The 26,762-nt window shown below is 42.9% G+C and overlaps 8 protein-coding genes across 9 annotated transcripts; 6 read left to right on the top strand and 2 right to left on the bottom strand.

The window, feature by feature from the left end:
* The first annotated feature begins 60 nt into the window (after positions 1 to 60).
* Positions 61 to 1,374, top strand: LOC108873639 (histone H2B 3). Its single transcript, XM_018661940.2, has one exon. The coding sequence runs from the start codon at positions 534 to 536 to the stop codon at positions 900 to 902; it is 369 nt and encodes a 122-aa protein (XP_018517456.1). The 5' UTR covers positions 61 to 533; the 3' UTR covers positions 903 to 1,374.
* Positions 1,375 to 1,516: 142 nt separating this feature from the next.
* Positions 1,517 to 11,040, top strand: LOC108873612 (GTPase IMAP family member 9). 2 transcript variants are annotated; one of them, XR_007811317.1, is made up of 3 exons: positions 1,517 to 2,119; positions 3,106 to 4,229; positions 10,760 to 11,040. XR_007811317.1 is itself a non-coding variant. In XM_018661902.2 (2 exons), exons 1-2 carry the CDS (start codon positions 2,095 to 2,097, stop codon positions 4,146 to 4,148), a joined length of 1,068 nt encoding a protein of 355 aa, XP_018517418.2. In that variant the 5' UTR covers positions 1,517 to 2,094; the 3' UTR covers positions 4,149 to 4,631. The 2 variants fall into 2 exon arrangements, 1 of the variants encoding a protein (XP_018517418.2); XM_018661902.2 differs by lacking the exon at positions 10,760 to 11,040 and having other exon boundaries at positions 3,106 to 4,631.
* Positions 7,074 to 10,635, top strand: LOC127140831 (GTPase IMAP family member 7-like). Its single transcript, XM_051068615.1, has 3 exons — positions 7,074 to 7,252; positions 9,781 to 10,206; positions 10,325 to 10,635. Exons 1-3 carry the CDS (start codon positions 7,228 to 7,230, stop codon positions 10,633 to 10,635), a joined length of 762 nt encoding a protein of 253 aa, XP_050924572.1. The 5' UTR covers positions 7,074 to 7,227.
* Positions 11,041 to 13,314: 2,274 nt separating the features above from the next.
* On the top strand, positions 13,315 to 15,922 carry LOC108873625 (uncharacterized). The gene is made up of 5 exons (XM_018661924.2): positions 13,315 to 13,876; positions 13,957 to 14,150; positions 14,358 to 14,478; positions 14,587 to 14,767; positions 15,023 to 15,922. The coding sequence occupies exons 1-4, from the start codon at positions 13,406 to 13,408 to the stop codon at positions 14,758 to 14,760; spliced, it is 960 nt and encodes a 319-aa protein (XP_018517440.1). The 5' UTR covers positions 13,315 to 13,405; the 3' UTR covers positions 14,761 to 14,767; positions 15,023 to 15,922.
* An 880-nt stretch (positions 15,923 to 16,802) lies between these two features.
* Positions 16,803 to 17,332, top strand: LOC108873636 (histone H3). Its single transcript, XM_018661938.2, has one exon. It carries the CDS (start codon positions 16,865 to 16,867, stop codon positions 17,273 to 17,275), a length of 411 nt encoding a protein of 136 aa, XP_018517454.1. The 5' UTR covers positions 16,803 to 16,864; the 3' UTR covers positions 17,276 to 17,332.
* Positions 17,333 to 17,618: 286 nt separating this feature from the next.
* LOC108873638 (late histone H2A.L3) lies at positions 17,619 to 18,107 on the bottom strand. The gene has a single exon (XM_018661939.2). The coding sequence runs from the start codon at positions 18,050 to 18,052 to the stop codon at positions 17,669 to 17,671; it is 384 nt and encodes a 127-aa protein (XP_018517455.1). The 5' UTR covers positions 18,053 to 18,107; the 3' UTR covers positions 17,619 to 17,668.
* Positions 18,108 to 18,361: 254 nt separating this feature from the next.
* LOC108873631 (T-cell immunoglobulin and mucin domain-containing protein 4) lies at positions 18,362 to 22,963 on the top strand. The gene is made up of 6 exons (XM_018661932.2): positions 18,362 to 18,729; positions 19,069 to 19,286; positions 20,424 to 20,771; positions 20,902 to 21,053; positions 22,081 to 22,198; positions 22,336 to 22,963. The coding sequence occupies exons 2-6, from the start codon at positions 19,235 to 19,237 to the stop codon at positions 22,422 to 22,424; spliced, it is 759 nt and encodes a 252-aa protein (XP_018517448.1). The 5' UTR covers positions 18,362 to 18,729; positions 19,069 to 19,234; the 3' UTR covers positions 22,425 to 22,963.
* A 155-nt stretch (positions 22,964 to 23,118) lies between these two features.
* On the bottom strand, positions 23,119 to 26,651 carry LOC108873633 (cysteine-rich and transmembrane domain-containing protein 1). Its single transcript, XM_018661935.2, has 5 exons — positions 26,374 to 26,651; positions 25,153 to 25,249; positions 24,699 to 24,742; positions 23,717 to 23,900; positions 23,119 to 23,619 (listed from the first exon to the last, which is right to left on the bottom strand). The coding sequence occupies exons 1-5, from the start codon at positions 26,512 to 26,514 to the stop codon at positions 23,507 to 23,509; spliced, it is 579 nt and encodes a 192-aa protein (XP_018517451.1). The 5' UTR covers positions 26,515 to 26,651; the 3' UTR covers positions 23,119 to 23,506.
* Positions 26,652 to 26,762: the final 111 nt, after the last annotated feature.

The following is a 26,762-nucleotide window of genomic DNA, read 5'->3' as shown; positions in this document are numbered from 1 at the left end:
ATCCTGAACCGTCATGAAGCCTGGGTGAGGAGCCAGTGACGGTACAGAGAGTCCGCCACACCTGAGTCTGACACCGCCGTCAGGAGGATTTTAGACACTGGATGTTTAAATGACATCATGTTGCATCGATCATGAGTCTGATAATCATAACGGATATTATTATTAATAATAATAATCTCCGGCCTCTGACGCTCATACTGATGACTCCAATAGATGCAGTTCCTTCTCAGGACATGTTTGGTTTTGGCTCATTGTCCCGCTCAGAGCAGAGGGAGGGACAGTCTGTCCTTTCACAGGACAAGAATAAGAAAATAGATCTGCTTCATTCACGGTGTCTGAGCAGCTGAATCAACGTTTAAAAACGGAAGTTAAGTTTACAGTTGTGAGACGCATGCGCAGCCTTCACTTAAAAAAGTAGCCAATGCGATGCGAGCGGCAGCACATTGACATTTGCATAATGAATACAGATAAAAGCCGCGCAGACACGGTCTACATCATTAGCTATTAGCTTCAGTAGAACCAGCTAAGGAACCATGCCTGAGACTGTCAGGGCCCCGAAGAAAGGCTCAAAGAAAGCCGTGTCTAAAGCCACCAAGACCGGCAAGAAGAAGAGGAAGACCAGGAGGGAGAGCTACGCCATCTACGTCTACAAGGTCCTAAAGCAGGTCCACCCCGACACCGGGATCTCCTCCAAGGCCATGCTGATCATGAACTCCTTTGTCAGCGACATCTTTGAACGCATCGCCGGTGAGGCCTCCCGCCTGGCTCAGTACAACAAGAGATCCACCATCACCTCCAGGGAGATCCAGACCGCCGTCCGCCTCCTGCTGCCCGGTGAGCTGGCCAAGCACGCCGTGTCCGAGGGAACAAAGGCCGTGACCAAGTACACCAGCTCCAAGTAAACCTGCTCCAAGTAAACCCACACACCAGATACACAAAGGCTCTTTTCAGAGCCGCACACCTCCACCTGAGAGCAGCTCCTGGTTCCTCACCACCACCGTCTCAGTTTAATGAGCTGAGAACAGGTTTTATTTAACAAAACGGGCTGGGGTCATGTGAGCTGAACTTTAACCTCATCTGTTTGTTTTAATGAACATAACCTTCATATGATCCACCATGACACGCTCAGTCTCAGCTGCTTCAGTGGTTAATGAAGGAACCTGATGCTTTTATTACATTAACACAGCCTGACAGTCTACAGCACGTTTGTACTCTACACTTTACAGTTAAATTATATTCATGTGCCTTGTAAATATAGTTATTTATTTACTTTACTCTCACTTCTACTTTTCTGTCTTCTTCTTTGGTTACCATCACTGTCATCATCCTCACCTGCCATCATGACTAATGCTAAAATAAATATTTGTCCACTGATCTGTGCTATAAATGCACTTTCTGTATGATTCAGATCATTTCAATCATTTACAATCAAAGTTGCTGTATTTTGCGTGTTTCCTGTTCAGTTAAAGGTGAGGCAGCACGAGCTGTGCCTCATGTCAGATTGGGTTGAGCGCGTTCCTTTCGCTTATGGCAAATATACTGGGTGTCAGCGAGTTAAAGCTCCATCAACACTCAGCTGCAGCTGTGGAGAGTAACTCAGTACCAAAGCTGCCCAGAAGAGCGCCCCGGCCACCGGCGGAGTCAAGAAGCCTCATCGTTACAGACCTGTTCTGTTATCATGATCTCTGACAGTGAAGTGACATAAACACATCATATAAAACACAGGAACTCACCTGTGTCTGCAGGTAACAGGTGGTTTCACAAAACAAACTCTAGACATGAGACAGAAGAAACACACACCTTCTCTTTTCTTCATATTATCATCAGTTAATATGTGAATATTGTTTTAGATTGTTGTATGAAGATGTAGGTTTGTATGTTATCGTGCCTCTTTCTCTTACTGTTGCAGTGTAAATGACCTGTAATTATGAAGCTGTGGATCATGAAACAGTGTGTCTCAGCTTCAGTGTGTTAATGTGACGTGTTTAATGGGAGGAGACAGCAGCAGGTTATAACACACAGCTGATGTAGAAATGAAAGTGTTCACTGACTGAACTGCAGCAGAGACTCTACTACTGACTGTTAGACACCAACATGGGCAACAACTACTCTGATCTCAGTGAGTACATTTATAACTTTCAATGACAGCGTTCAGCTTTAAAAGAGACTTTGCTTTAGCTTCACATTGACTTTGGACAAAGAACGATAGAACATTGATTAATGATAATTAATCTTTGATTAGTTTTACTATTTATTTGATCTGTGTTATTATTTCTACACTGTGACTGTATTTTATTTCATGGTGGAATAAAACATTTGATCTAGAAACATGTGAAACAAACCCTGAACAAAGACCTGTGGTCAGCGTCTTCAGCCCCACCTGTTTCCTGTCTCTCTGAGCTTATAACTTCCTCACTAACAGTTTCTGTGAATTTGCAAAAGGGTCAAAGACTAAAAGTGTTTTCAAACATCAAAAAATAATAATGTAAAACAACTTTACTGTCTTTTTCTGTACATCAGAATGGATCCTGTTTATCCTGCAACAATAATGACTATCACACATTTTTACAGAAAAGACTAAAATATCATTCAGTGTAAGAAGTTTATATATGAAACATATTCTGAGGCAGAGCAACATTAATGATATGACACATTACAGGAGTGTTTCTAACAGTCACAGTGCAGCCTCCAAATACTGATTCACTGTCATTTTAAATCTTTATATGCTGTTCATTCTCCGTCCAACCACCAGGTGTTACACATTTATCACCAAGACCTTTTTATTAAGAAGTGAAATTAAAATACAGTTAAATCCAGAGGAAACTCATTTCAGCCGCCTGTATCCTCGATCTCAGTCTTTTGGTCAATACCCAGATCTCATGATCACAGGTGAAGGTTAGAATGTAGATCCACTGCTAAAGCGAGACCTTTGCCTTCCAGCTCAGCTCCGTCTTCACCACAACGGTCCGGTACAGAGATCGCATCGCTGCTGACGTCTCACGCTCCATCCTCCTCTCAGTCCTGAACAAGACAAGGGATACTTTCACTTGAGGCTGAGTTTGTCCTTCATCAACATCAATAACGTGTTTGTGTTTTCTCCAACAGAGAATGAGGACCTGGAGGAGCTAAAGGAGCTGGAGGTCCTGGAGGACCTGGAGGAGCTGGAGGACCTACAGGAACCAGACCTCAGGATTGTTCTTGTTGGGAAAACTGGATCTGGGAAAAGTGCAACAGGAAACACCATCTTAAGAAAGAAGGCTTTTCTATCTAAAGCATGTCCTCACACAGTGACAACAGAATGTCAGAAGAAACAAGGAGAGTTTGAGGGTAAAACTCTGGCTGTTGTTGATACTCCAGGTCTGTTTGACACCGGTAGAGACGGAGATGAAGACAAAGAGAGGGTGAAGATAGAAATGGCTAGATCCATCTCATTAGCTTCTCCTGGTCCTCATGTGTTCCTGATTGTGATCCAGGCTGGCAGATTCACAAAAGAAGAACAAGACACAGTGAAAATCATTCAGAAGGTGTTTGAAGAAAAGGCAGCAGGTTACACCATGGTGCTGTTCACACGTGGAGACGATCTGGAGGTGGATGGAGTCTCCATAGATGATTTCATTGGTCAAAATCCAGATCTTCAGAACGTCATCAGTCAGTGTGATGGAGGACACCATGTGTTCAACAACAGAGACAACGATCCTTCTCAAGTCCATGAGCTGCTGAAGAAGATCGCCGCAATGGTTCAGAGAAATGGAGGAAGTTACTACACCAATAAACTGCTCCAACAGGCTGAGAGAGCCATAAGACAAGAGATGAAACGTCTTAAGAGAAAATATCCACATATGACGCTTGAAGAGGCCAGAAGACAGGCGGAGAGAAAAAACTGGTTTATACGGGCCATTGCACTGGCTGCTCCTGCTGGAGTAGCTGTTGGGGTAGGTGTTGGAATAGGCATTGAAGTAGCTGTTGCAGCAGAAATTGGAGCAGCTGTTGGACTTGTGGGAGGTCCAATTGGAGCTGCAGTTGGAGGCTTAGTGGGAGCTGCAGTGGGAGCTGCAGTGGCAGCTATAGCTGTAGCAGTGAAGAAGAAGAAGGAGGCTGATGCAGCAGCAGCTTCCAGCCGTAATAAACTGGAGCTGAAGGAAAACTAATGATGGAAACAGAGTGTAACTTTAGTTTGATCTTGTTTGTTTGTTCTGCTTCTTCACTGAATGTATGGTCTTTACCAGCAGGTAGCTTTCTGCTAATGTTAGACATGATGAGCATTTTAGTTTCACTGATCAGTAGTCATTATTCATCATGGGACTGATGGGAACTTTCAACTCTTTAGTCCAGAACAATCCACAGGTCAGATTGTGTAACATGTGCTGCTCTTGATTTGCTTGAATGATGCATGATGGATGAAAAAGGTGAAAGGTTTTAATAGAGCTTGTTTTCTTGTGCTGTCAGAGGAGGTGTTGGAAAGAAGGAAAGGTTTTGACTGGAATGAAGCAGTTTGTAGAAAAGCAGTGAGATGTTTCTGTGTTGATAAAGTGTGAGCTTTAAAGGTCCAACAACACTGACATGATGCTTCATATATCACATCTACTTTATCTGTCTGCTAACATGTTAATAAACAGAAATATGACAAATGATCTTCTGTGTCAGACTGTTACTGTACAACACATTGATTTAAAGCAGCAACATTTTAGTAGAAGATAAAAAACAAAATGTCCTCCCTTTGAACATGTTTAAAACGTCATATATCAGTTACAACAACTTCTCAACACATTTGATCTCATTCAGTCTGACTGTGACTCTACCAATCAGGAGTGATCTCTGCCACTGATCTATCCCATCCTAGTCTGTTTCCCCATGTCCATCTCTCACTGACCACTCACCTGTTCAGGTCCAGGTAGAGCTACGTGCTCCCCCTGTGGCCTCCTGTGGTTACTACACCAGCTACAGGATGAACTCCTTCACCATGAACTCTTGAACCTTGATGCTCTCCCTGGTCTCAGACGTAGATATCAAATATCAGAACAGATCTGGTTTCCCATCAAGTCTCAGACACCAGATTAAAGACTTACAGAGAAGAGAAAGTACTGACTCTGACCTGTAAACCACTTCATGGACTTGGACCCAGTTACCTTTCAGGTCCCTTTGTAAAGATAAACAGAACTTCTAACAGTGATCATCAGTAGAACCATGATGTTCAGTCCAACAGCTCTCAGCTTTAACTCACCTGAAATAAAAAGAGGATTTGTCCAAACATGAGCTCAGAGTGTGAACCAGGTTTGGCCTTAAAAAGGTGTTAAACTCCAACATGTACAGGTGTCTGTCTGTAGCTCTGACTTCCTGTCCTTTATGTCTGATGACAGGTAGAGCAGCCACACAGGAACGTCTCACCTGTCTGCTCTGTGCAGGTGTGTTTACAGGCCACAGCTGTGGTTCAGTCTCAGCTGGGTGTTGGTGCTGTACTGGGTCGACCTCCAGACGTTCCTCGGCTTCTGTAAGGTGTATGTGACCCTGACTGAGCGGCCTCCTGGTGTCTGACAGTCTTCAGTCATGGGCAGGTTTATTCAGTCTACTTGATGTGATCAGGGCTTTGGTCTGTTGAGCATCATCAGCTGCTTTTTCCTCTGGTTGATCTTTAAGCCTCCTCACTGTGTAAAGGTGCTGAGACGACAGGTGAGCAGCAGGTGAATCAGCAAACTGGTTCAGTGCTGAGACATGTCTGTCTGACCTGGTCTCCAGATGTGGAGGGTGATACTCAGGAAGGAGCATGTAGAAGCCTCACACTGAGCATGCTAACCAGGCTGAAATGTTTGTGTGATTTTGGGACAGAACTAGACTCAGGTCTGGATTATGTTCAGTGTTTTTCAGGTTCGGTCAGAACGACTCTCTGGCCTCCTGAAACTCTGTCTGTTCACCTTTTCCAGTGCTCCACCTGTGGGACACCAACACCATCACTCAGCACAGGTGTGTTGATCAGAGCCATTCTGTTCATCCTGTTGTAAATTAACTTTGTTACAGAGTCAGAAAGCTGCTGTTTCTCAGCTTCGATCAGACACCACAGCACATTTACTGAGAGACAGGAAGAACCATACAACCACTACAACACGTACATTACAACACGTACACTACAACACACACTACAACACACACTACAACACACACACAACACACAAACAAAACACAACAACACACACTACAACACACACTACAACACACACACTACAACATGTACACTACAACACGTACACTACAGCACACACATCACGTACACAATCCACTACAACACGTACACTACAACACACACAAACACACTACAACACACACACAACATGTACACTACAACACGTACACTACAACACACACTACAACACACACTACAACACGTACACTACAACACACACACTACAACATGTACACTACAACACGTACACTACAGCACGCACACTACATCACGTACACAATCCACTACAACACGTACTCGTGTCGAACTCAGTCTGAGTGAGGACACATATAGACATGAACTCTTAACAGGTCACATCAGAGAGGAAATGAAAACCACAGAGTTCCTCTCCTGTATCTTCCTGCTAGTCCTCACATTTCACAGGAACTGTCTGTATTGAGATAAGATAAGATAATCCTTTATTAGTCCCACAATGGGGAAATTTACATTGTTGCAGCAGCATAAGTGATTGAAAAAGATAGAAAGACATAAATACAAATAACAAATAAGGGCTAAAATAATATAACATAGATAAGGCTATATATAATATATATATATATATATATATATATATATATATATATGTGTGTGTGTGTGTGTGTGTGTGTGTGTATATATATATATATATATATATATACATATATAAACATGACAGTGTAATAACAAAATATTAACAGAAGAGCAGTTCAGTTCCAGTGTGAAATGTTGTGTTTTTATCCATGACCTATACATGTGTATTTATTATTGTAACCATGACGACAGAGGTCCAGTACACCTGTAAGAAGGACCTGAGTGTGGGGACGAGCGACCTGTACAATTGTTCAGGTCAGAGGACTTGTTGCTTCACAGTGACTGTGGATCATGAAACAGTGTGTTTCAGCTTCAGTGTGTTAATGTGACGTGTTTAATGGGAGGAGACAGCAGCAGGTTATAACACACAGCTGATGTAGAAATGAAAGTGTTCACTGACTGAACTGCAGCAGAGACTCTACTACTGACTGTTAGACACCAACATGGGCAACAACTACTCTGAGCTCAGTGAGTACATTTATAACTTTCAATGACAGCGTTCAGCTTTAAAAGAGACTTTGCTTTAATTTCACATTGACGATGGAACATTGATTAATGATAATGAATCTTTGATTAGTTTTACTATTTCTATATTTTACATCTTTCATTGTGGAATAAAACATCTGATCTAGAAACACATCTTCAAATACTAAAAAAACGAAGACACGTCCTCAGTGTCTTCAGTGATATCTAGAGCCTCAGTTTTTCTCGTCTGTTAGTTGTGGTCATAACTTCCTTAATAACAATTGTATTTGAGTTTGGCTGTAATGGCTGCCATAGTCTTACCTTAGTGTTTTGGCACCATGATCTCTGACAGTAAAATGTCACGACCATTAAAATCACGTAGAAAATCCTGGGTGTAAGTTCCACTGTGTGGCTGCAGGTAACAGGTGGTTAGAAACAGTCAGTGAACCATGTGGCCAGAAGAACCTGGGGTCTCACATATTTTCACTCATGACATGCCCAGCATAAATAGACCAGGAAAAGATCTGCTAATGGTCATGTTGACATAAAACTGACACCTTTCACTGTCACTAAAGGTGACAGGGCAGTGGTTTTCTGGTGCACCATGTTTCCCTCTCTCTTCATCTCTGTCTCTGTATTGTTAAATGTAGATAACAAGCTCCTTGCCCCTCCCCTCAAGCCCCTCCCCCCATGACAACAGTATGATGAGCATTATTAGTTCAAACTGATTGTGTTTGTTCACTAATGTAACTTAGATAAAGATCTGAGCCTATTTTAAGACATTTATACAGAAATGTGGATAAATCAAAGGGTTCACTGACTTTTTCTTGCCTCTTTATCTAAATGAAGTGAATTTGTTAACTAAGGTTCAGGAGCCTGGCACCGCCTCAATGCTGATTAACCCATCCAGCACTGTTTGTTGTCATGACCACGAAACATCTTCACTGTCATTCAAAAACATCGGACAGCGCACAGTTCAATTAAATTTCGTCGCATCTGGTTCTCTTTTAACAATAATGAATAAATGACCTTCAAAATATAGAAATTAATATAAAATAAAAATGTAGAATATATGACTGTACAGAGCAGCATTTGTATATTACACACATAACTATATTATTGGACATGAGGTTTTCACAGTTTTTCAAGTCCAGTGTGAGAGTGAATTGGGGGTGGAGAGTTCAACAGTCTGATGGCATGGGGAAAGAAGCTGGTGTGAAACCTGGTTGTATGGTCCGAATGCTTCGGTACCTTCTCCCAGAGAGCAGCAGGGTGAGCAGTTCATGATGGGGATCAGTGGGGTCTTTTCTGATGTTGTTAGCCTTGGTTAAGCAGTGTTTTTGTGCAATGTCCTGGGTGGAAGGAAGTGAAGTGCTGATGATTTCCTCAGCCGTCCTAACCACTCTCTGCACAGACTTCTGGTCTGAGACTAGAGACAGATGCTCTCTATTGTGCCTCTTTAGAAAGTGGTGAGGATGAGAGGGGTGTCTGTGGACCAGGTCAGACTGTTGTGATCTGCACCCATAAACACGTGGTGCAACTGTCTGACTCCACAGCACTGTTGTTCAAGTGGATTGGTGTGTGACTGAGCTGGTTTCTACTGAAGCTGATGATGTTTTCTGGTAGTTACATTTGCTTTACATCTGGTATACACTGCAAACACCTCGGGTCAGACCCACTCTTTCTTACTGAGCCAGGGTAAAAGGCCCCAGATTCTGGTTTAACAAACATCTCCAACAAATTCTTCACATCTCTGGTGTATCTCCAGAAGGTTATCCTATCCCTGCCCACCTGAATCTAATTTCAGTCACTCTTAGGTTTTTGCTATCTCTTCGCAACTAACCCTAACCCTACGGCCCAGACCAGCTGATCAGATGACCTTCACATCCTCACCCTCATTTCCATCATTCATACCACGATCCAATAATTCCTCTTCTAATTAAACCTGTAAACTACAAGTCTCCAAGTCTCTGAACTCTGCTGAAGGGATGAACCATTCTTCCTAAACATATTCCTTCAGTTGGTGTTTAGATGATGGTGGTGGAGATTGCTATCTAACTGTGACTGTGAAGGCCACAGCATATGATTCATATCATTTTCATACTCATCAAACCATTCAGTTATATCAAATAAAACCAGCATCACTGACTGTTAACTCTGGACTGCACCTTTACAGCGCTTTTGTAGTTGTATTGATCCACTCAGTGCGCTGCATACTACAGATCTCATTCATCCAGTTGCACACACATTCATACAGCACTTGCTCTATACAAGATGCCCTTTTACACATACACACACATTCACACACTGATCCAACAATCTGAATCTGGAGCCGGGGATTGAACCACTGACCTTTGGGTGGGGGTGGGGGGTGACCTCTGTACCTCCTGAGCCACAGCTACCCTAAGTTAACACTTTGTTTTCAGGCCTTTACATTTAAAAAACTTTTTATAGAAAGGAGTTGATTATGATACATCCTTTACTGATTGTCCTTTACAACATTAGTAATGTGTTTGTGTTTTCTCCAACAGAGAATGAGGAGCCAAAGGAAACACAGGAACCAGAACTCAGGATTGTTCTTGTTGGGAAAACTGGATCTGGGAAAAGTTCATCAGGAAACACCATCTTAGGGAGGAAGGTTTTTAAATCTGAAATGTCTGCTTCCTCAGTGACAACAGAGTGTCAGAAGGAAACAGGAGAGTTTGAGGGTCAAACTCTGGCTGTTGTTGATACTCCAGGTCTGTTTGACACCAAGAAGCCTGAAGAGAAGGTGAAGAAAGAGATCGCTAGATGCATCTCATTAGCTGCTCCTGGTCCTCATGTGTTCCTGATCGTGATCCAGGTCGGCAGATTCACAAAAGAAGAACAAGACACAGTGAAAATCATTCAGAAGGTGTTTGGAGAAGAAGCAGCAGGTTACACCATGGTGCTGTTCACACGATGGAGACGACCTGGAGGTGGATGGAGTCTCCATAGATGAATTCATTGATCAAAATAAGTCTCTCCATGACTTCATCAGTCAGTGTGATGGAGGACACCATGTGTTCAACAACAGAGACAATGATCCTTCTCAAGTCCATGAGCTGCTGAGGAAGATCAACTCAATGGTTCAGAGAAATGGAGGAAGTTACTACACCAATAAACTGTTTATACAGGCTGCTGCACTGGGTGTTCCTATTGGAGCAGCTGTTGGAGTAGGTGTTGGAATAGGTGTTGGAATAGGCATTGAAGTAGCTGTTGCAGCGGGTGTTGGAGCAGGTGTTGGAGCTGTGGGAGGTCCAATTGGAGCTGCAGTTGGAGGTTTAGTTGGAGCTGCTGTGGGAGCTGTAGGGGCAGCTATAGCTGTAGCAGTGAAGAAGAGGGAGGAAGCTGATGCACGATCCTGATGCTGATCCCAGCTGTAATAAACTGGAGCTGAAGGAAAACTAATGATGGAAACAGAGTGTAACTTTAGTTTGATCTTGTTTCTTTGTTCTGCTTCTTCACTGAATGTATGGTCTTTACCAGCAGGTAGCTTTCTGCTAATGTTAGACATGATGAGCATTTTAGTTTCACTGATCATTAGTCATTATTCATCATGGGACTGATGGGAACTTTCAACTCTTTAGTCCAGAACAATCCACAGGTCAGATTGTGTAATTTGCTTGAATGATGATGTTTGATGCAGCTTCATCATCCTCTGATCAAATATTGACATGGAGAAATATTCACACCTGATTATTGATTATTGATCATTGATCAGCCTCAGTTCGTCTGGATCATGATGTGAGAAATAAAAAGCTCCAAACACAGTAACGTGTTTTATTTGATGTTGACAGACAGATGTGAAGTATCTGCAGCTGTTTCCTGTCCTGTGCTGAGTTTGATCCTCAGCCTGTTGTTTCCTTGTTGTTTGATTCTTTAAATAACTTGAGCAGAATCAGACAACACTCACTGAACCCACAACACGTCGCTGCCTGCTTCAGATACAACAGGATCACACAGCTCCGGATACTCTACAGTCTGAGCAGGAAACACTCGAGCAAACAGCGACACCTGGTGCTCAATAAATAAACTGCACCTGTCATTTCACGTAAACATCCTAACATTACTGATCAGATAACAGTCTGATCAATAAAGACTGTGATCACTTACAGTCAGACTGAGTCCTTCTTCTTCTGTGTTTTATATAAAGATCAGTACAGACAGATCAGCTGTTAACACAGACTCGCATTAGTAATACACTCACTGTAAATATGTTTTTATCCACAGTTTGGCTGAAGAACAGAGACGTAGAGAATAGAAACATTAGAAGAAAGAAAAAGTGAAGTTTACAGAACAAAAGAGAAACAATGAAAAAAGGAGACTGATGTATCTGAACTCTCTGAACCTCCTCCATTCATTCTCTATGGTCGCTCTGATCAGTACAGGTGTAATACTCTCTCTGACCACTACGTTGCTTCCTATGGACCTTTGGCGCTGTTCAAGTATTTTAATGTCAAACTGATGAAAACACGGAAACAGCGCCACTCGGCCGTAGACTCCTGTGTTGTGGTCAAAGAGGGAACTGCAGGTAGAAGGATTTCCTGGTCGGTACAGCGGGTTACACCGTCACACCTGGATGGAACCTGAGTTTGTGTTTCCGGTGTCAAGGAGCGGAATCTACCCGGTGTCCAGGTGTTTAACTTCAGCTTTGATTAACCCCTCACAGTCGGTTCATCAGACTGATGGAGTCACAGACACCTGGATGAAGACTGCAGGCAGGGGCGATTCTAGGATCAGAGGTTTAGGGGTGCTGATCACCCAGAGAGCTGCCAGCCAGGCAAGATAAATTTCACTGTTTTTCACATTTTAACACAATTTCATTCCCACATTTGTGAAAGAAAAGCATAACACTTTTTGGGAAAGTCTGTGACTAAACCATCAAATCTGATAAAGGTTATTTAAATGCTGAGCCACAGCAAAAGAAGAATGGATGGAATCATAAAAGAAACATATCGTAATCCTAATTTATGGGGGAAGACAATTCATTTTGATACAGCAGCTCCTCAACATACACATAAACAGTATGTATGTTTCTGGAGTAAACCAGCCTCCTATAGTGAGTACCAAACATTCAAAAAAGTGACCATGGACTTATTTTTTGGACTGCTACTTTAATTGCAATGCACAACATGTGCCGACGTTAGTGGAGCCGTCTCTTATCATTCTGTGATCGGTATCGGCAGGTTTATCAATGATTCCTGTGATCGGTGATCGGATCAAAGTTAACAATTGCGCCACATATATCCTGGTTCAAGCCATGTACTTACACCACTTTGGTAAAGGCAGCGTATTGCTCTGTGCAGATAGAGCGCTCAGAGCGCTCAGAGCCCTAAGGACTGGTGGATCAAACCATTTTTGAGGCGGGGGGGGGGGGTGCTGGTGTATAAACAGAAAACTGTTTAACAAGGAAATTATTTTATTTTTTCTCTGTTTCCTTTCCTGCTTCCTTCTTTCTTTCCTTTCCTCCTCATCTCCCCAGAAGTCTGTGTAATCTGTAGTACAGTAACTGTAGTGTGTACTCTGTGTACTCTGTAGTACAGAGTACAGAGCACTGAGGAAACATGTGTCCTCAGGGACAAACATTCGTGTCCAGGACTCACTGTGAGTCCCCACATTCATGATCCCAGCTGACGTCTCTGGACGACGTTGGCTCCTCCTCTGGCGCCACCATGAGGTCGACCTTGTTGTTGTGAGTGAAGTGTTTTGATGACTGACATAAAATGTGATAAAGACAGTCATGGTCCCAGAGGATGAATCTCACTGACTGAGGCGACCCTCTGTCTGCACCTCAGTCAGTGAACATCTGGACATCAGCTGGATGGACTGAGGTCCAGACGTCCAGGGTCCTCACACTGTGAAGACTGACTGGTTTAAACCTGAGGCCTGAGATCAGACTCCTCATGCTGTAAATATAAGTTTCATTTCACAGAGTGTGACTTTAACTTTCAGTTTTGTTTCCTGAGATCAGCTCAGTTCAGTCACTGATTACAACATGTCTGAGTCACAGCAGACAAACCCACTGCTCTGGGTGTGGTTTCTCCTGTATTTATTCCCCACAGTCCTCTCAGAGCTCAGAGAGCAGATGCAGACAGGAAAGACTTTTCATTTGTCTTTTTAACCTTTAATCTGACCATGGAGAGACGAGAAAACAGGAGAGGATTTACTGAACTTTATGTTCAAGGTCGACACCTGAAGCTGGATGATTTGAGACGGGAGGAGGCTGTTCAAATGTCACATATTGCACGATACCTCTTCAAAGCAAACATCCCAGCGTACCCACGACCAGAGTTTCATGTGTCTCATCTGAAACACGACACAGACCTGGAAGGCTTACTTGGAATAAAGAGGGACGGGGGCTTCAGGAGCCTGGGACCAGAGTCTCTGCTGTGGTGGAGTCTGGCTGTGAAACCTGAGGATGTAACGTCCGCTGAGACCAGGCTCCTGGAGGAGACCTACCCAGACCGGACTGAGGAGCAGGTCCAGACTCAGCAGAGCTTCCTGGGGAAGTTCACCACCTCCCCAGCCTTCTTAGAGACCTCCAGACTGGGCTCATACCGCTTCACCTTCCCTGTGGAGGAGGTGCTGGAGGCGTACAGAGAGCAGGTACTGACTCAGTGTCTTTATAAACTCACTTTAAAGCCTCACTTCACACTAATTACAAAAACTTGTTTTATTGTCTCCAGTTCTGTGGTGGTGAACCACCTGTCCTGCAGGTGTTTGAGACCGTCCTGTACAAACAGGAAGTGATGTATGTCGTCCTGGTCGACCGACCGGCCAATCAACAGTATTCTTCACTGAGCAACGACCCGAACGCTGTCTGTGTTTACAGAGATGGACGCTTCATCTGGAGGCCTGAGGCCATGTGTGAGACTCACAGGTGTGAGAGAAACAGAAACCTGTCAACAGCCATTTAAATAAATGTCTCACAGAGTTTAACAAAGAGACTTTGTTCTACTTCTTCAGTTCTGTAGTAGAATATTTAACAGCTGTAACTGTACATGTTCAAACTGAACTAATTAAACTGTCACCTCTCTCAAAGGTTGATGTTAAACCTTTCATAAAATGTTTGTTTGTTTTCTGTCAGTTATGAGATGATCCAGAGACCTGATGTAAACCAGACGGGGGTTAGACTGCTGTTTGGGTCTGACATTAAATTTTACGTCTGGGATAATGTCGCCATCGCCCTGCGTATGGAGGAAGGAGAGGTAACATCACTGCTGTTTATAGTCTCTGGTCGTCCTCCTCTGCAGACGTCTTCTATCCACAGATCTGCAGTCGTTCATTCGTCATCGTGTTCTGGTTTTATTTTTCAGGTGCTGAAGTTTGATCCTGAGAAACTGAAAAAGAATCTCACATTCTGTGCTCAAGAAAACCGTCCATACACTCAGAATAGTTTTCAAAGTTTCGATGAAGCTGAAAAGATTGTCAAGCGTTTGTGGCCTGACTATCCTGGTCCACTGGAGAAGGAGATCTCCCTCCAGGATTAATTAACAGGTATTAAAATGACTCAGTACCATCTCTGTCACTTTGTTTCATCTTTGTTAAACAGTGAAACCTGTTCCTGGTTTATTTTCCGTTTAAGGGATTCATCAGTCTGTACTTTAGACCTTCATTTTATCCAATGAAACATTTTAATAATGCATTTGTTCATGAAACAAACCAACAGAAAACTGTCCTCTGACTGATGAAGCTGAACCTCAGACACTCATTTATAAAGTCTGATTATCATTTTATATCTCATCTCTGTAGGTTTAACTGAGACTGAACCTGAATCCACAGACTGACATGGATTCATCATCATCATCATCAGCCTCTACCTGCCCAGCTCTGATTCTGCTTCATCTTCATCAATCAGATAAATCTGGTAGTTTCTGTCTTGGTGTTTGAAATAAATTCCTCTCAGTGTGTAGTGTTTTTAGTGTTGTCAGAGATAAATGTGTGGTGATTTAAAGTTGTGTAAACAGCTGAGCGGTCAGAGCTTCAGGTGGTGTCGACATCTTTGTGAAGAAAAACTGTCCTTGACTGGTTTTCTGTTAAAACTGTGGTTGAAGTTTATGATGGGTTAGGGTTAGAGTTTTGAACACAGGGTTTCAGGGTTTTCTTTTATTATTGTTAATCTCAACATGGGGTCAGAATACAGATTTAGTTTTTAACCATGTCCTGGTGCTGGTGTAGTCTGGTGATGTAGACTCTGTATCTGTGGTGATATGAAGAGTTGTACTGCAGATTTAACTTTGATGTGGTGGAATAGGGTGGATCTGAAAGTATGGACTGATTATTATAGTAAACTCTCTGACTACGCAGCGCTGTGTTTGTGATTTCAAACAGGTTCACGTTCTGCTAACAGGAACATTATAGGTTCTCAGCAACAAGGGAAAAGACGAGACAGAGATTTTCCTGTAAACTTTGATGCTGAAAATCTCTTCTCATTGTTACAGATTCGTTAGAAAATGGTTTGAAAACACAGGAACAGGCTGACCGATGTTACGATAACTTTTGTGATCTCATGTACAAAGAAAAGGATAAATACTGTCAAGTCAAAAAATGTGGAGAAAATAAGTGACAGCATAAAGAAACCTTTGTCCTTCATCAATCAGATAAATCTGGTAAAAATATAAAATAATATAAATAAATGTGTGGTGATTTAAAGTTTGACTTGCTCACGTTCTGGTTGTTGCACCATAAACTGAAGCTGTTTATTATCACTGTATTATAACCAACATTTACCACAGAGTTTTACTGTCACAGACCAGACTCACTGATACTGATGGTCTGTTTAAACACATCACATTCACCAGTAAAACACATGATCCTGTTAAAACTTTATTTAAAGTCTGTAGTAAACACATCAGAGAACGTGTGAGAAGGAAACAATGATTTCAGAGTAAGAATACAGAGACAGAGAACCTCTATGTCTCTGAGCATCAGCTGTGTGGAGAGGTGTACTTACTGACACTGACCACCAGATGGCAGCGATCATTTCTCTGTTAGACCTTATCTGGGAAATTAAGCCATTCATTCATTCATTCATTCATTCATTAGTAGTAACACAGAGAAACCTGACAAAGGGTTCAGCTGCTCAGGTTTAGATTTAGGTTTAGGTTTGAATTAGGGCGTCTTAATAGCAACATAGCACAATCTGTATTTTTACTCTGTAGGACTGTAACTGAAGTCAATGAATCTGTTTCATCTAAAAATGTTTAAACAGTTTAAAATGAATCTGCTCCAGTTTTTAGGTAGAAATGAAAATCAAAGAGTTTAGAGTGATGATGTTTCTGTAATAAACTGGTCTGAGGTCAGATCTGGAACAAACTGACTCTGAATCAGTGGAACCACATCAGCACCACCTGCTGGACAACACACTCAGCTGCAGTCAGTACTGCAGAGAATACACACACTCCACCTACTACTACAGAGTACACACTACAGTTTCAAATTCTTTTCCTCCAATGGTCGACCAGCGGCAGCGCGCGCTGCTCGGCCCGGACCAATCAGCGCTGAGCTCACTCCGGCGCTGCCTTTATAAGCCGCTGTGCTCTGTCTCTCCGCAGTTGTTGTTCCACTGCAGAAACTCAGAACTGACGGAGTAAAATGGCCAGAACTAAACAGACCGCCCGTAAATCCACCGGAGGCAAAGCTCCCAGGAAGCAGCTGGCTACCAAAGCTGCCCGGAAAAGCGCCCCGGCCACCGGTGGAGTCAAGAAGCCTCACCGCTACAGGCCTGGTACCGTGGCTCTCAGAGAGATCCGTCGTTACCAGAAGTCCACCGAGCTGCTTATCCGCAAGCTGCCCTTCCAGCGCCTGGTCAGGGAGATCGCTCAGGACTTCAAGACCGACCTGCGCTTCCAGAGCTCCGCCGTCATGGCTCTGCAGGAGGCCAGCGAGGCTTACCTGGTCGGCCTGTTCGAGGACACCAACCTGTGCGCCATCCACGCCAAGAGGGTCACCATCATGCCCAAAGACATCCAGCTGGCCCGCCGCATCCGAGGAGAGAGGGCTTAGACTCTCCTCCACCACACAACGGCTCTTTTCAGAGCCACACACCCGCACTTAAAGGCAACACGTTTCTCACAATTAAGCTGAGTGTTACGATTTACGGAGGTCCCTGAACACAACGGTTGGTCAGAAGTTGTTTTGATTTTATTGTTGAGTATGAATATATAAATGTGCAGAACCAAAATCACACGGTTCCTTAGTTTGTTCTGCGGGTAGTAGAGTAAAGTTACAGTATTACTCAGTTATTTATGTAATTAGTGCAACGGCAGTGATTCGGTTTATAAACCGTTCTCGGAAGGTTTCATGTGACTTCAGAGTAACTGACCAGGAACCCGCTCTGTAGTCGAAGTGTGTGGCTCTTAAAAGAGCCGTTGTGTTGTTGAAGCCGGTCTCGGGTGCTTACTTTTTGGCGGGCTTCTCGGTCTTCTTGGGCAGCAGGACAGCCTGAATGTTGGGTAGTACGCCGCCCTGAGCGATGGTGACTCCGCCCAGCAGCTTGTTGAGCTCCTCGTCGTTGCGGACAGCCAGCTGCAGGTGGCGGGGAATGATCCTGGTCTTCTTGTTGTCGCGGGCGGCGTTTCCTGCCAGCTCCAGGATCTCAGCGGTCAGGTACTCCAGCACTGCTGCCAGATACACCGGAGCTCCGGCACCGACCCGCTGCGCGTAGTTCCCCTTCCTCAGCAGCCTGTGGACACGACCCACCGGGAACTGAAGCCCGGCCCGGGAGGAGCGGCTCTTGGCCTTAGCTTTGACTTTACCGGCGCCTTTTCCACGTCCAGACATGATTGGTAGTTAATATTTCTCTGTTGACACAGACTGTACTGTACAGTGAGAGAGCACTGTTTATATACCGAGCTGCTGCTCGCTCATTGGTCAGAATGAGCGGAACTCTGATCGTCCAATCAGAGAAGAGCAGGTTTCACTGCGCGAGCTCTTTCTTCCTCTTCATGTTAATTTAACAGTGAGTTTAGAAAACAGAGAGAAGGACGTCAGGTAAACATACACATTTGACCATGAAATACAAATGGTCTATATTATTATAATTCTATACAGATATATATATATATATATATATATATCATACCGAGATGATCTTTAATTAAAATTTAAACTGACAAATGATCAGTAATAAATTCATGAATGAATGATTACATAGGACAAACAAATCTTAGCAGCATAACATTTTTTCGACAGATTCTTGCAGTTTAGGAACATCGCTAAAAAAGCGAAAAACGCTGATTCGTCCGTAAATACAAAACGACTTTCTGAATCTAAAGATTTCAATTCCTGTTTGTTGTGTGAGTTTACACCTGTTCACCTGATAATTCACAGCAACAGAGAGGACCTGTAGACTTCTATTGTACATTTTATTATTTATTTCAGAGTCAGACATGTCTGCAGCAGGTCGGTCCACCAGAGTCCTCTGTGGAGGAGAAACCTGAGTCCAGTGGAGAACACAGGTGAGACAAACACTGTGGCCTCTCTGAGCACAAAATGGACGCCAGGTTTTACCATAGACTGTTTTCCTCTGCACTGGTTCATTCTGTGTTTATATTTTAATGTTTTTATATTTGGATGATGTTTTCTGGACGTCGCTGTTTGTTACTGATGTTTATCTTCATTTAGAATCATTTTCACATTATTTAACTTGTTTGTTGTGTTCAGTATGAGTAAAAAAGCAGCAGGTGTGGACGGCAGCTGTTCATCGTTGGTTACACAGGTAACCCAGGTTCTCTGAGTACACACTTTGCTCTCACTGTTGAACAAACCCATTTTCTTCTCGGCTATAAATATAAAAGCCCATCAGAAATAAATCTTCCTGCGGCCGCTGAGCTCAACTCTCAGGTTTTGTTGAAGTGAAACTCGACATGTTGGAGTCAGGAAGCAGCCGACCAAACCTCCGTCATCAGAAACTCACCGGGCACTGGAGAAACCACCGAGTCTTCACCTGTGAGTTCATGTGAGATGAAGACAATGAACAGACTGAAGCTGATGCTGCTGCTCGTTCTCCCCTCAGGTCTGTCTCTAACTTTACATCAACTCCACCTCGTATAAACATGATCCACTGTTTATTTTCTTTATTGGTTATTGATTGATCGATCGTTTGTTTGTTTGGTGTAAATGTCAGAGAAAAGTCACAGTTCCCTAAAACTCAAAGCGACGTTTGAAACGACAATGAAAAATGATTTAGTTGTTAATGAATCGACTGAATGTTTGAGCTCTGATGAGAAGTCATTTAGATTTTTATAAACAGATAAATTTATTAAGTTTATTTGAGACGTGTGCAGACTCTGTGTTCATTCTAACGATGGTGTTTACTCTGTGCTGCAGGGTTTAAATGCAGAAGTCAATAAAACCATCAGGTTTCATGTTGACACCACAGGTCAAAGGTTTCAGATCGCCCACAATTTTCCAGTTTGTACTGAAATGTCCAGTGAATAAAATTTCAGTGGTACAAAGACCAGTATTAAACTGCTCCAAGGTTACGTCACCAAAACCAGAAGAATCATGGAAATGTTGTAGAAAACAAGCAAAGTTCATTCAAATGATTCTACAGGTACAAAGTTGGTGTTGGAACCAGCACTCTTTTTCCACCTGGTGTTAAACTGTGATCTGTTTTGAGCTTCAGGAGACTTGGAAGTTTTAGTCATACTTTAAGTGGTCCTGTTGGTCCTTCACGAGGTTGTAGTGGTCCATACCTCCATGCTAACAGCTTCCATGCTAACAGCTCTGTGAGGCTGTAGTTTGAACCACTATCTGTTCACTTTTGCTGACAGGCTGGAAAAGTACTGAGCATATGATATTTCATAAGGCACAATTGAAGTCAACACAGGTGATCAAGATTATCAATAAATCACCATTATCATGGATCATAAGAGATTTTCCAATACACTAACTACCACTAAACAGACCAATCTGAGGCTGATGGAGACGTCATGAAGTGTTAGACCGATTCAGATGCGACCTGATGTTGAAGCTAGATCAGAGGATGATCAGGGTTATTCCAGGTCATCGTGAGGGAACATGAACATCTGAACCACAGTTCATCACAGTCCATCAGATATGTGCTGAGATGTTTCAGTCCGGAGGAAGACGGAGGAACAGCTGACTGATGACTAACATGATGCTATTTCTCTCTGTTTTTTCTCCACAGTCAGTGAACATGACAGCAGCAGAGTTGTCGGTCGAACAGGTCAGGATGTCACTCTGCCGTGTAGATACGAAGTGAAAAAACACGGGCTGCAGTCAGTTTGCTGGAATCGAGGAGATTTACCCCTTCAAGAGTGCAACAACCGGCTGATCGCCACAAGCAAACTGAGAGTGAAAGAAGAAACCAGAGTTTCCAGCAGGTATCAGCTTCAGGGACGACTGGACGAAGGAGACGTTTCTCTGACCATACTGAACCTCACAGAGTCGGATGCTGGACGATATGGATGCAGAGTGAGAGTACGTGGACCGTTCAACGATCTGAAATATCATATCGATCTGAACATTGAGAAAGGTGAGAAACTCCTTTTAAACCTGATAAAGTTTGTGCAGGAAGTTGCTTCAAAAATGAGTTTAACAGAAACCAGACAGTTTACGGCTGCAGAGAAAAACCACGGTCTGAAACACTGTCGTGTGTTTCCCAGCTCCCATCACAACAACCATCGCAGGGAGGAGAGGAAGTGACATCACCACCTGGAAAGGAAGTGACATCACCACCTGGAAAGGAAGTGACGTCACCACATGGAGAGGAAATGATGTCACACCCACAGAGCCGATGGTCACTCTGGTTCAGGAGGTCAGTTCTGCGTCAACTCTCAAAATGTCTGAGCATTAAAACACCTGAGGAAAATCACCAGGTGTTTTCAGACCAAACATCAGAGAACTACAAACCTTATAAACCTTTGCTTTGATTTATTAGCTTTGATCTGACATTAACACAGAGGACACAGTCAGACTGCAGTATAACTACACACACACAGTAATGATGCTGTGTTCTGGTTTTAGCATCATGTTGAGGTTACTGTTTTCACATCTTCATGTTTTCAAAATGTAGAAATCTGAAAACCTTTGTTATTAGTGACACCTGTGGCCGTTAAGTGAACTGCAGCCTCTGTCAGTAGGCAGACACAAGCATCCATTAAGTTCTTACTGACCCTGTTAGTCTGTTCACAGCCCTCAATGTGTAACACTGGAGAGCATCAGCGGCTAAAACCACAGTAAGACAACACATTTCAGAGGCTTTGCAGTGACGTTAGCTCACCTGTCCAATAAGAAGAGAGACAGCTCAGGGTCAGTTTTAAAATGTGAACGAAGCTCCCTCACATTCGATCAAACGACCCTCATGAGATAAAGTTCTCAGTTTATTCTTCATGTGTGGAGGTTATGGTGAAGTATTTCTTGGGGCCTGTTGTTTTGTAATGACTCCATCCTGAAGCTAACGATACATAGTCAGTGCAGTAGTGAGGCAGACCTTTATTGTGGCGGGGAACTCGGGAGCGAGCATCCTGAGTCCTACACACAGAAATCAGAGTTACTGCTTCAAATTCTTTGCTACGTTAAACAGTAAAATGGAGTCAGACAGTGTTTATGGCTCAGTGTGGTGCAGTTCCTGTGTTTTGCCTCTGGGGGCAGTGTTCTTCACATTTGACAGAAGCTTTTGATTCTCTAACAAATGTTCCAGTTGTGTTTTAATTGACTGCATCGATCGAGTGACTGGTTGTTCTTTATTGATTTTGTTTTGTTATAAATAACTTGGTGTTTGAACGACATGTATGTTGTGGTTTAGTTCATGTATGTGATGGTTTGTGAACATGTGTTGACAGATGTGGAGCACAGCTGTCCAGCAGCAGCAGGTAAACAGTCTGCAGACGTTTGTTGGAAACACAGTGAGACTGTCCTTCATCATCTTCATCCCTGCTCTGCTGCTGACTGCTGCTTACAGTCAGTAACGTCGCCCTCAAGAGGCCAAATTACACGTTTACACCATCAATATCTTTTTATTCACACTGCAGCTTTAAGGAAATAAAACTGCTTCAATTCACAACTTCATCATTTATTTAAATGTCATGTGTCTGCAGGAGTGTGGAGGACCAATCAGAAACCAGAGACTGACAGGAGGCTGAACCAATCAGAGGAGGAGGAGGAGGAGGCGGTCACCTGTGTGTAGACGCCTGAGACAGCTGTTTATTTAGATTTTCTAATAATTTAAAGAAGAACTTAAATGAAGCTGCGTCTCAGAGTTGATTTCTCAGACTCAGTGTGGAGATAAAACTCTCGTCTGATCCTGTTAAACTCAGAAAAGAATAAACCAGTTTCACGTTAAACAAACAGAAACAGCAGCTTATTTCTTTATGATCACAGGTTAAAGCTGTTTCCTCCTGTAAACAACCCTCAGGTTTATTATGACCCACGTCTTCCTGTTCAGTGACATCTAGTGGCCATAGTGATTATAAACATCACGTTACTGTTAGCTAGCTAGGTTGTGATATTTGTCCTGTCAATATAAAACACATAAAAACAAAACGTTAACTAGTTAAAAAAAACATGGTGAATTAATTAATGTAAAACAGAAAATGTCCAATCAAATTAAGTCAGCTGAAGTTTTAAATGCTCTCTAAGTTACTTAGCAGACACGTTAGGTCGGGGCTTTGAGAATTACCCATAATCCTTTGAGCTACTCCTCCTCAAAGTAGGCAAGAATTTATAATAGGTGGTGTAGTTGTCCTGTTTAGTGGGATTTAACATGAACATTCGTGTGGGTCGTACCTGAGACCAGGAACTGGATCCAACTGATCAATTCTGATTCTCATAATTTATGTTTTTATGTCTGTGAATAAAAACAGAAACAACGTTCAAAAAAAATATTTAATTCTTTTACTGTCAGAAAGAGCCAGAGAGTTGGCGGGATCAGAGGCGGTGATGACGATGAAGCAACAACTCCTACACGAAAATACCAAACATGAACATGTTTAAACAGGCGGACGACCATGAACACCTTCTCCTCCAGTCTAAGGTCGGGGGGGGGGGTTCGTATCAGAATCCATCCACGTCATGGTCCAATCAGAGAGCTGGACTTTAACAGACCATGTGACCATGGACGTTTCATCAGATCTCAGGTCTACGGGTGAATGGTTTTTGAGCTGGGGGGATTTTTTATTGTAATACCATTAGTGGCCACTGGGGGGAAAGTGGTGCTGGATCAGGTCTACTGATACATCCATGACGTGGCCCCGCTGCATGATGGGAGATTCAGCGAGACGTCAACATGTCCCAGAGGAAGCAGCAGCACAGAGCAGCCGAACAGGTCGTTAGACACGAGTCATCAGCGCTGTCGTCCTGGTCCTGCTGCTGCACCACGAACACTGGGGGGGGGTCAGAGGTCATCAGAGAGTCCTCTGAGTAGTCTGAGTACATGACACCATGTTATCTGTGTTTTTTTGACCCTGACCTTTGACCTACCTGTGTGTTTTGGCGGCTCTCCATATGGCCTTGGGCCGTCCCACTGTTGGAAGGTCTTGGGGGGCTCGCTGTAAAATCCCTGAGACCCGGGCTGAGCCATGAACGCCCCTGGTGGCCTCAGCAGCCCCGGGGGCCCCTGGTAGTAAGTGTGGTCTCCTCCGCCCGCATACGCCTGAGGGAAGGTCTGGAGAGGAGACAGATGCGGTCGTCATAGCAACACCGATGGTCACGTGACACAGGTAGAAAACTTCACTGTTACGAAGGTAAAGTTGTAAAATTTTGAGGATCCTCAGGTTCATTCATTCACTCCCTGTTTTATTTTGAAAATATTTCACCTCTCCTTCACTTCCTGTCCATGTGATTGTCTGCCCCGCCCTGATTAGTTTCACCTGTCTCTCATCAAACATCCAGAAGTGTCACCTGAGGTTTACTTCCTGTTTGTTTACCTGACGTCATCTCTGACTGTTTACCTAAGACCTGAACCTGTTCGACAGGTAAACACTGTTTTCTCTTCTTTAACATGTTATCAACATGTTGTTTGTCAGTTTGTTCAAACTCAGTTTTTCTATGTTTTAGTGAAAAGTGTGAAGCTGCAGAACAGGACCAATGAAAAACAGATTCTGAATTCTGCCTTTGATCTCACAATTCTAGAACTACAAAAGAAACAATGAAGATCAAAGAAAAAGGTCGTGAGGATCAGAACACGTTACAACTCTGGTCCTTTAGGCCTTAAAACAATAAAATGATGACATGACTGAACTCTGAGGAAAAATCAGCTCTGCTGTTTCTAACCTGTGTCAGTTAAAAATGCGAAACACAGAGTCACCTGTCTGCAACGTTTATACGTCATGAAACCTATAAAATAAGAACATTAACACCCTCTGAGGGAGTTTTTAAAATGTGGGTAAAAGCAATAAAAAGCTCCACATTAATGTTTCCTGTCAGAGGTTCTGTTAGACAGTGAGCAGTGCATGCTGGGTACCTGGTATGACGAGCCGGGGAAGGCCACAGGCTGAGAGCTGAGAGCTGTAAAGACACAACAAGAAGTCACATGATCATAACAAAACCGACTGTTTCCAAAAACACTGAGAATAAAATCAGACTATTTTTTATTTCAAGAACGAAGCTGAAGCATTTTTCAGGAAAAAATGTAAATGAGATGAAAGTTAAAACCTTTTCACAATAAAATCACCATCATTCAAATTCTAACTGTACAAATAAAAGAACTGTGACAGTAATAACTTAAATACACTACAAATAAACGTGTTTTTGGAAAGAAGTTGATGTGTTGAGTGTAGATTAAAACTGATGATGTTCTGATATTTTGTGAGGTTTTATGTTTGAACTGATGAACTGACACCATCACGTCGTGTTGTTGTAATAACCTGAGCCTGACTTTACTGTGAACACGTGTCCTCAGTGTGTTGCAGGTGAACCTGGGTAATCTGGAGCTGAAGGTTCCTCAGGGAAGTGAGGACGGTATGGAGGAGGCTGTTCACCGTTCATCTGGACGGACGGATGGACGAGTAGAATCTAACAGAAAAGTAGAAACAGGTCATAATAGTTACAACAACTTCTTACAACACAAAACAAAACAAAACAGAAACAGAAACAGAAACAAAACAAAACTTCTGGGTTTAAAACTCGTGTTTTTGGAAACAGAAACATTTTTCCGTCTCAAGGTGAAATGATTAACTGAATAAATGATCAGTAGATGATCAGAGTCCCACAGTGATGATGTATTTCTGTTCAACCTGAAGTTAGCTTGAGCCTGGTTCCTCTACAGAAAATAAACTGAGACCAACTAAAGTTTCTGATCCTTCAGGTTTAGTTGATCAGATAATCTTCACAGATGAACACCACTGTTCTGATGTTTGAAGCCTAAATCCAGTCTGTATCTGACCTACAGTCCATATGAATCATCTCTGCTGAGGGATCGGTCTAATCTCTGGGTCGGATGCCTTCATACCAGCTGTAATCTAATCAGTTGGTTTCCATGGTAACCAGCGTATAGAGACAGAGCTGCCTCTCTCTGCATCTTATTGTCGACTCGTCTGTTTTTCTGTCACAGACGTTTTGTTTGTTTTGAGGAAACAGAAAAACTTGTTTCCAGTTGAACCAGTTCATCGTCTGCATCATGAAGGCCACGAGCAAAATCCCCTGACTTAAATTATCACTTATATTTATCATTAAAAGAAGCTGAATCCAAACAGGAAACTTTATCTGCAGCCAACACCTTAAAACTGAGTCTGTGCTGAAGAGACATTCACGTCCATTAAAGAAAACTGATGTTATTTTAGTCCTGAAGTTAGTCACTGATGTTTATTTTTAACTTAATGACTTAAATTGTGTGTTTTCTCTATGGAGTTTTGAATGTGAACCAGCTTGAACACAGACATCCATTAACTTTCATCACGTTAACTCTCTTTGATTCTAAACTCCAGAGCAGATTTTTCCTGAAAACATCCTCGGTCAGTTTCCAGCTGAGTAACGGACCTCAGATTAATTATCAGCTGTTTTAACTAATTATCCAGAACTGAAGCGGAGCCTGGTACAAACCCAGATGTCGTGGTAAAGATCTCCTGTTACCACGAGGACATTAGTTTAAATTAAATAAAGTTTAAATTGAAGGATTTTTCAGTGGAGTCTGGACTCACCTTCAGGATGTCAGGACGCTGAGTTATTGACTCGTTAACTGATGGAGAAACAGTCTGCAGAGGCACGAGGACAGGGTGAGGTCTGAGGGACGCCTCCTCCTCCTCCCTCCTCGACCTCCTCTCCTTCTTCCCTTCATCCATTTAAAGCTGCAGTTTGTCACTGAAATAGAGAATTATTATTTCAGCCTCCAGGTGTTTTTCTGTCACCTGATGTAAAAAATCAAACAACCTGCAGCCACTCAAACTGAAAACACAAAACTCACAGTGAAAATATCTGTTCTGCTCCATCTGAGGAAAAATGTCCCAGTTTACCTGAAGGCATCCTGTTAATTCAGCTGCAGGAGGTTTATGGTGTGTTCAGGTTACACAGGAAGTCAGAACTGGGAGTG

Source organism: Lates calcarifer, unplaced genomic scaffold, assembly GCF_001640805.2.
Source record: "Lates calcarifer isolate ASB-BC8 unplaced genomic scaffold, TLL_Latcal_v3 _unitig_5086_quiver_549, whole genome shotgun sequence".
Lineage (NCBI taxonomy): Eukaryota > Metazoa > Chordata > Actinopteri > Centropomidae > Lates > Lates calcarifer.
This window is presented reverse-complemented; position numbering and strand designations above follow the sequence as displayed.

What these genes read in the sequence shown, in the direction of transcription:
- LOC108873639 (XM_018661940.2), top strand. Translation starts at nt 534, where the DNA reads ATGCCTGAGACTGTCAGGGCCCCGAAGAAAGGCTCAAAGAAAGCCGTG.
- LOC108873612 (XM_018661902.2), top strand. Translation starts at nt 2,095, where the DNA reads ATGGGCAACAACTACTCTGATCTCA. An exon ending in CAACAACTACTCTGATCTCA is followed by an intron (nt 2,120 to 3,105) that starts GTGAGTACATTT and finishes TTTCTCCAACAG; the next exon opens with AGAATGAGGACCTGGAGGAG.
- LOC127140831 (XM_051068615.1), top strand. Translation starts at nt 7,228, where the DNA reads ATGGGCAACAACTACTCTGAGCTCA. An exon ending in CAACAACTACTCTGAGCTCA is followed by an intron (nt 7,253 to 9,780) that starts GTGAGTACATTT and finishes TTTCTCCAACAG; the next exon opens with AGAATGAGGAGCCAAAGGAA. An exon ending in ACGATGGAGACGACCTGGAG is followed by an intron (nt 10,207 to 10,324) that starts GTGGATGGAGTC and finishes ATCCTTCTCAAG; the next exon opens with TCCATGAGCTGCTGAGGAAG.
- LOC108873625 (XM_018661924.2), top strand. Translation starts at nt 13,406, where the DNA reads ATGGAGAGACGAGAAAACAGGAGAGGATTTACTGAACTTTATGTTCAA. An exon ending in GCCATGTGTGAGACTCACAG is followed by an intron (nt 14,151 to 14,357) that starts GTGTGAGAGAAA and finishes GTTTTCTGTCAG; the next exon opens with TTATGAGATGATCCAGAGAC. An exon ending in TGCGTATGGAGGAAGGAGAG is followed by an intron (nt 14,479 to 14,586) that starts GTAACATCACTG and finishes TTTATTTTTCAG; the next exon opens with GTGCTGAAGTTTGATCCTGA.
- LOC108873636 (XM_018661938.2), top strand. Translation starts at nt 16,865, where the DNA reads ATGGCCAGAACTAAACAGACCGCCCGTAAATCCACCGGAGGCAAAGCT.
- LOC108873638 (XM_018661939.2), bottom strand. Translation starts at nt 18,052, where the DNA reads ATGTCTGGACGTGGAAAAGGCGCCGGTAAAGTCAAAGCTAAGGCCAAG.
- LOC108873631 (XM_018661932.2), top strand. Translation starts at nt 19,235, where the DNA reads ATGAAGACAATGAACAGACTGAAGCTGATGCTGCTGCTCGTTCTCCCC. An exon ending in GCTGCTCGTTCTCCCCTCAG is followed by an intron (nt 19,287 to 20,423) that starts GTCTGTCTCTAA and finishes TTTTCTCCACAG; the next exon opens with TCAGTGAACATGACAGCAGC. An exon ending in GCTGCTGACTGCTGCTTACA is followed by an intron (nt 22,199 to 22,335) that starts GTCAGTAACGTC and finishes ATGTGTCTGCAG; the next exon opens with GAGTGTGGAGGACCAATCAG.
- LOC108873633 (XM_018661935.2), bottom strand. Translation starts at nt 26,514, where the DNA reads ATGGATGAAGGGAAGAAGGAGAGGAGGTCGAGGAGGGAGGAGGAGGAG. An exon ending in TCCCCGGCTCGTCATACCAG is followed by an intron (nt 23,901 to 24,698) that starts GTACCCAGCATG and finishes TCTCCTCTCCAG; the next exon opens with ACCTTCCCTCAGGCGTATGC. An exon ending in AGAGCCGCCAAAACACACAG is followed by an intron (nt 23,620 to 23,716) that starts GTAGGTCAAAGG and finishes ACCCCCCCCCAG; the next exon opens with TGTTCGTGGTGCAGCAGCAG.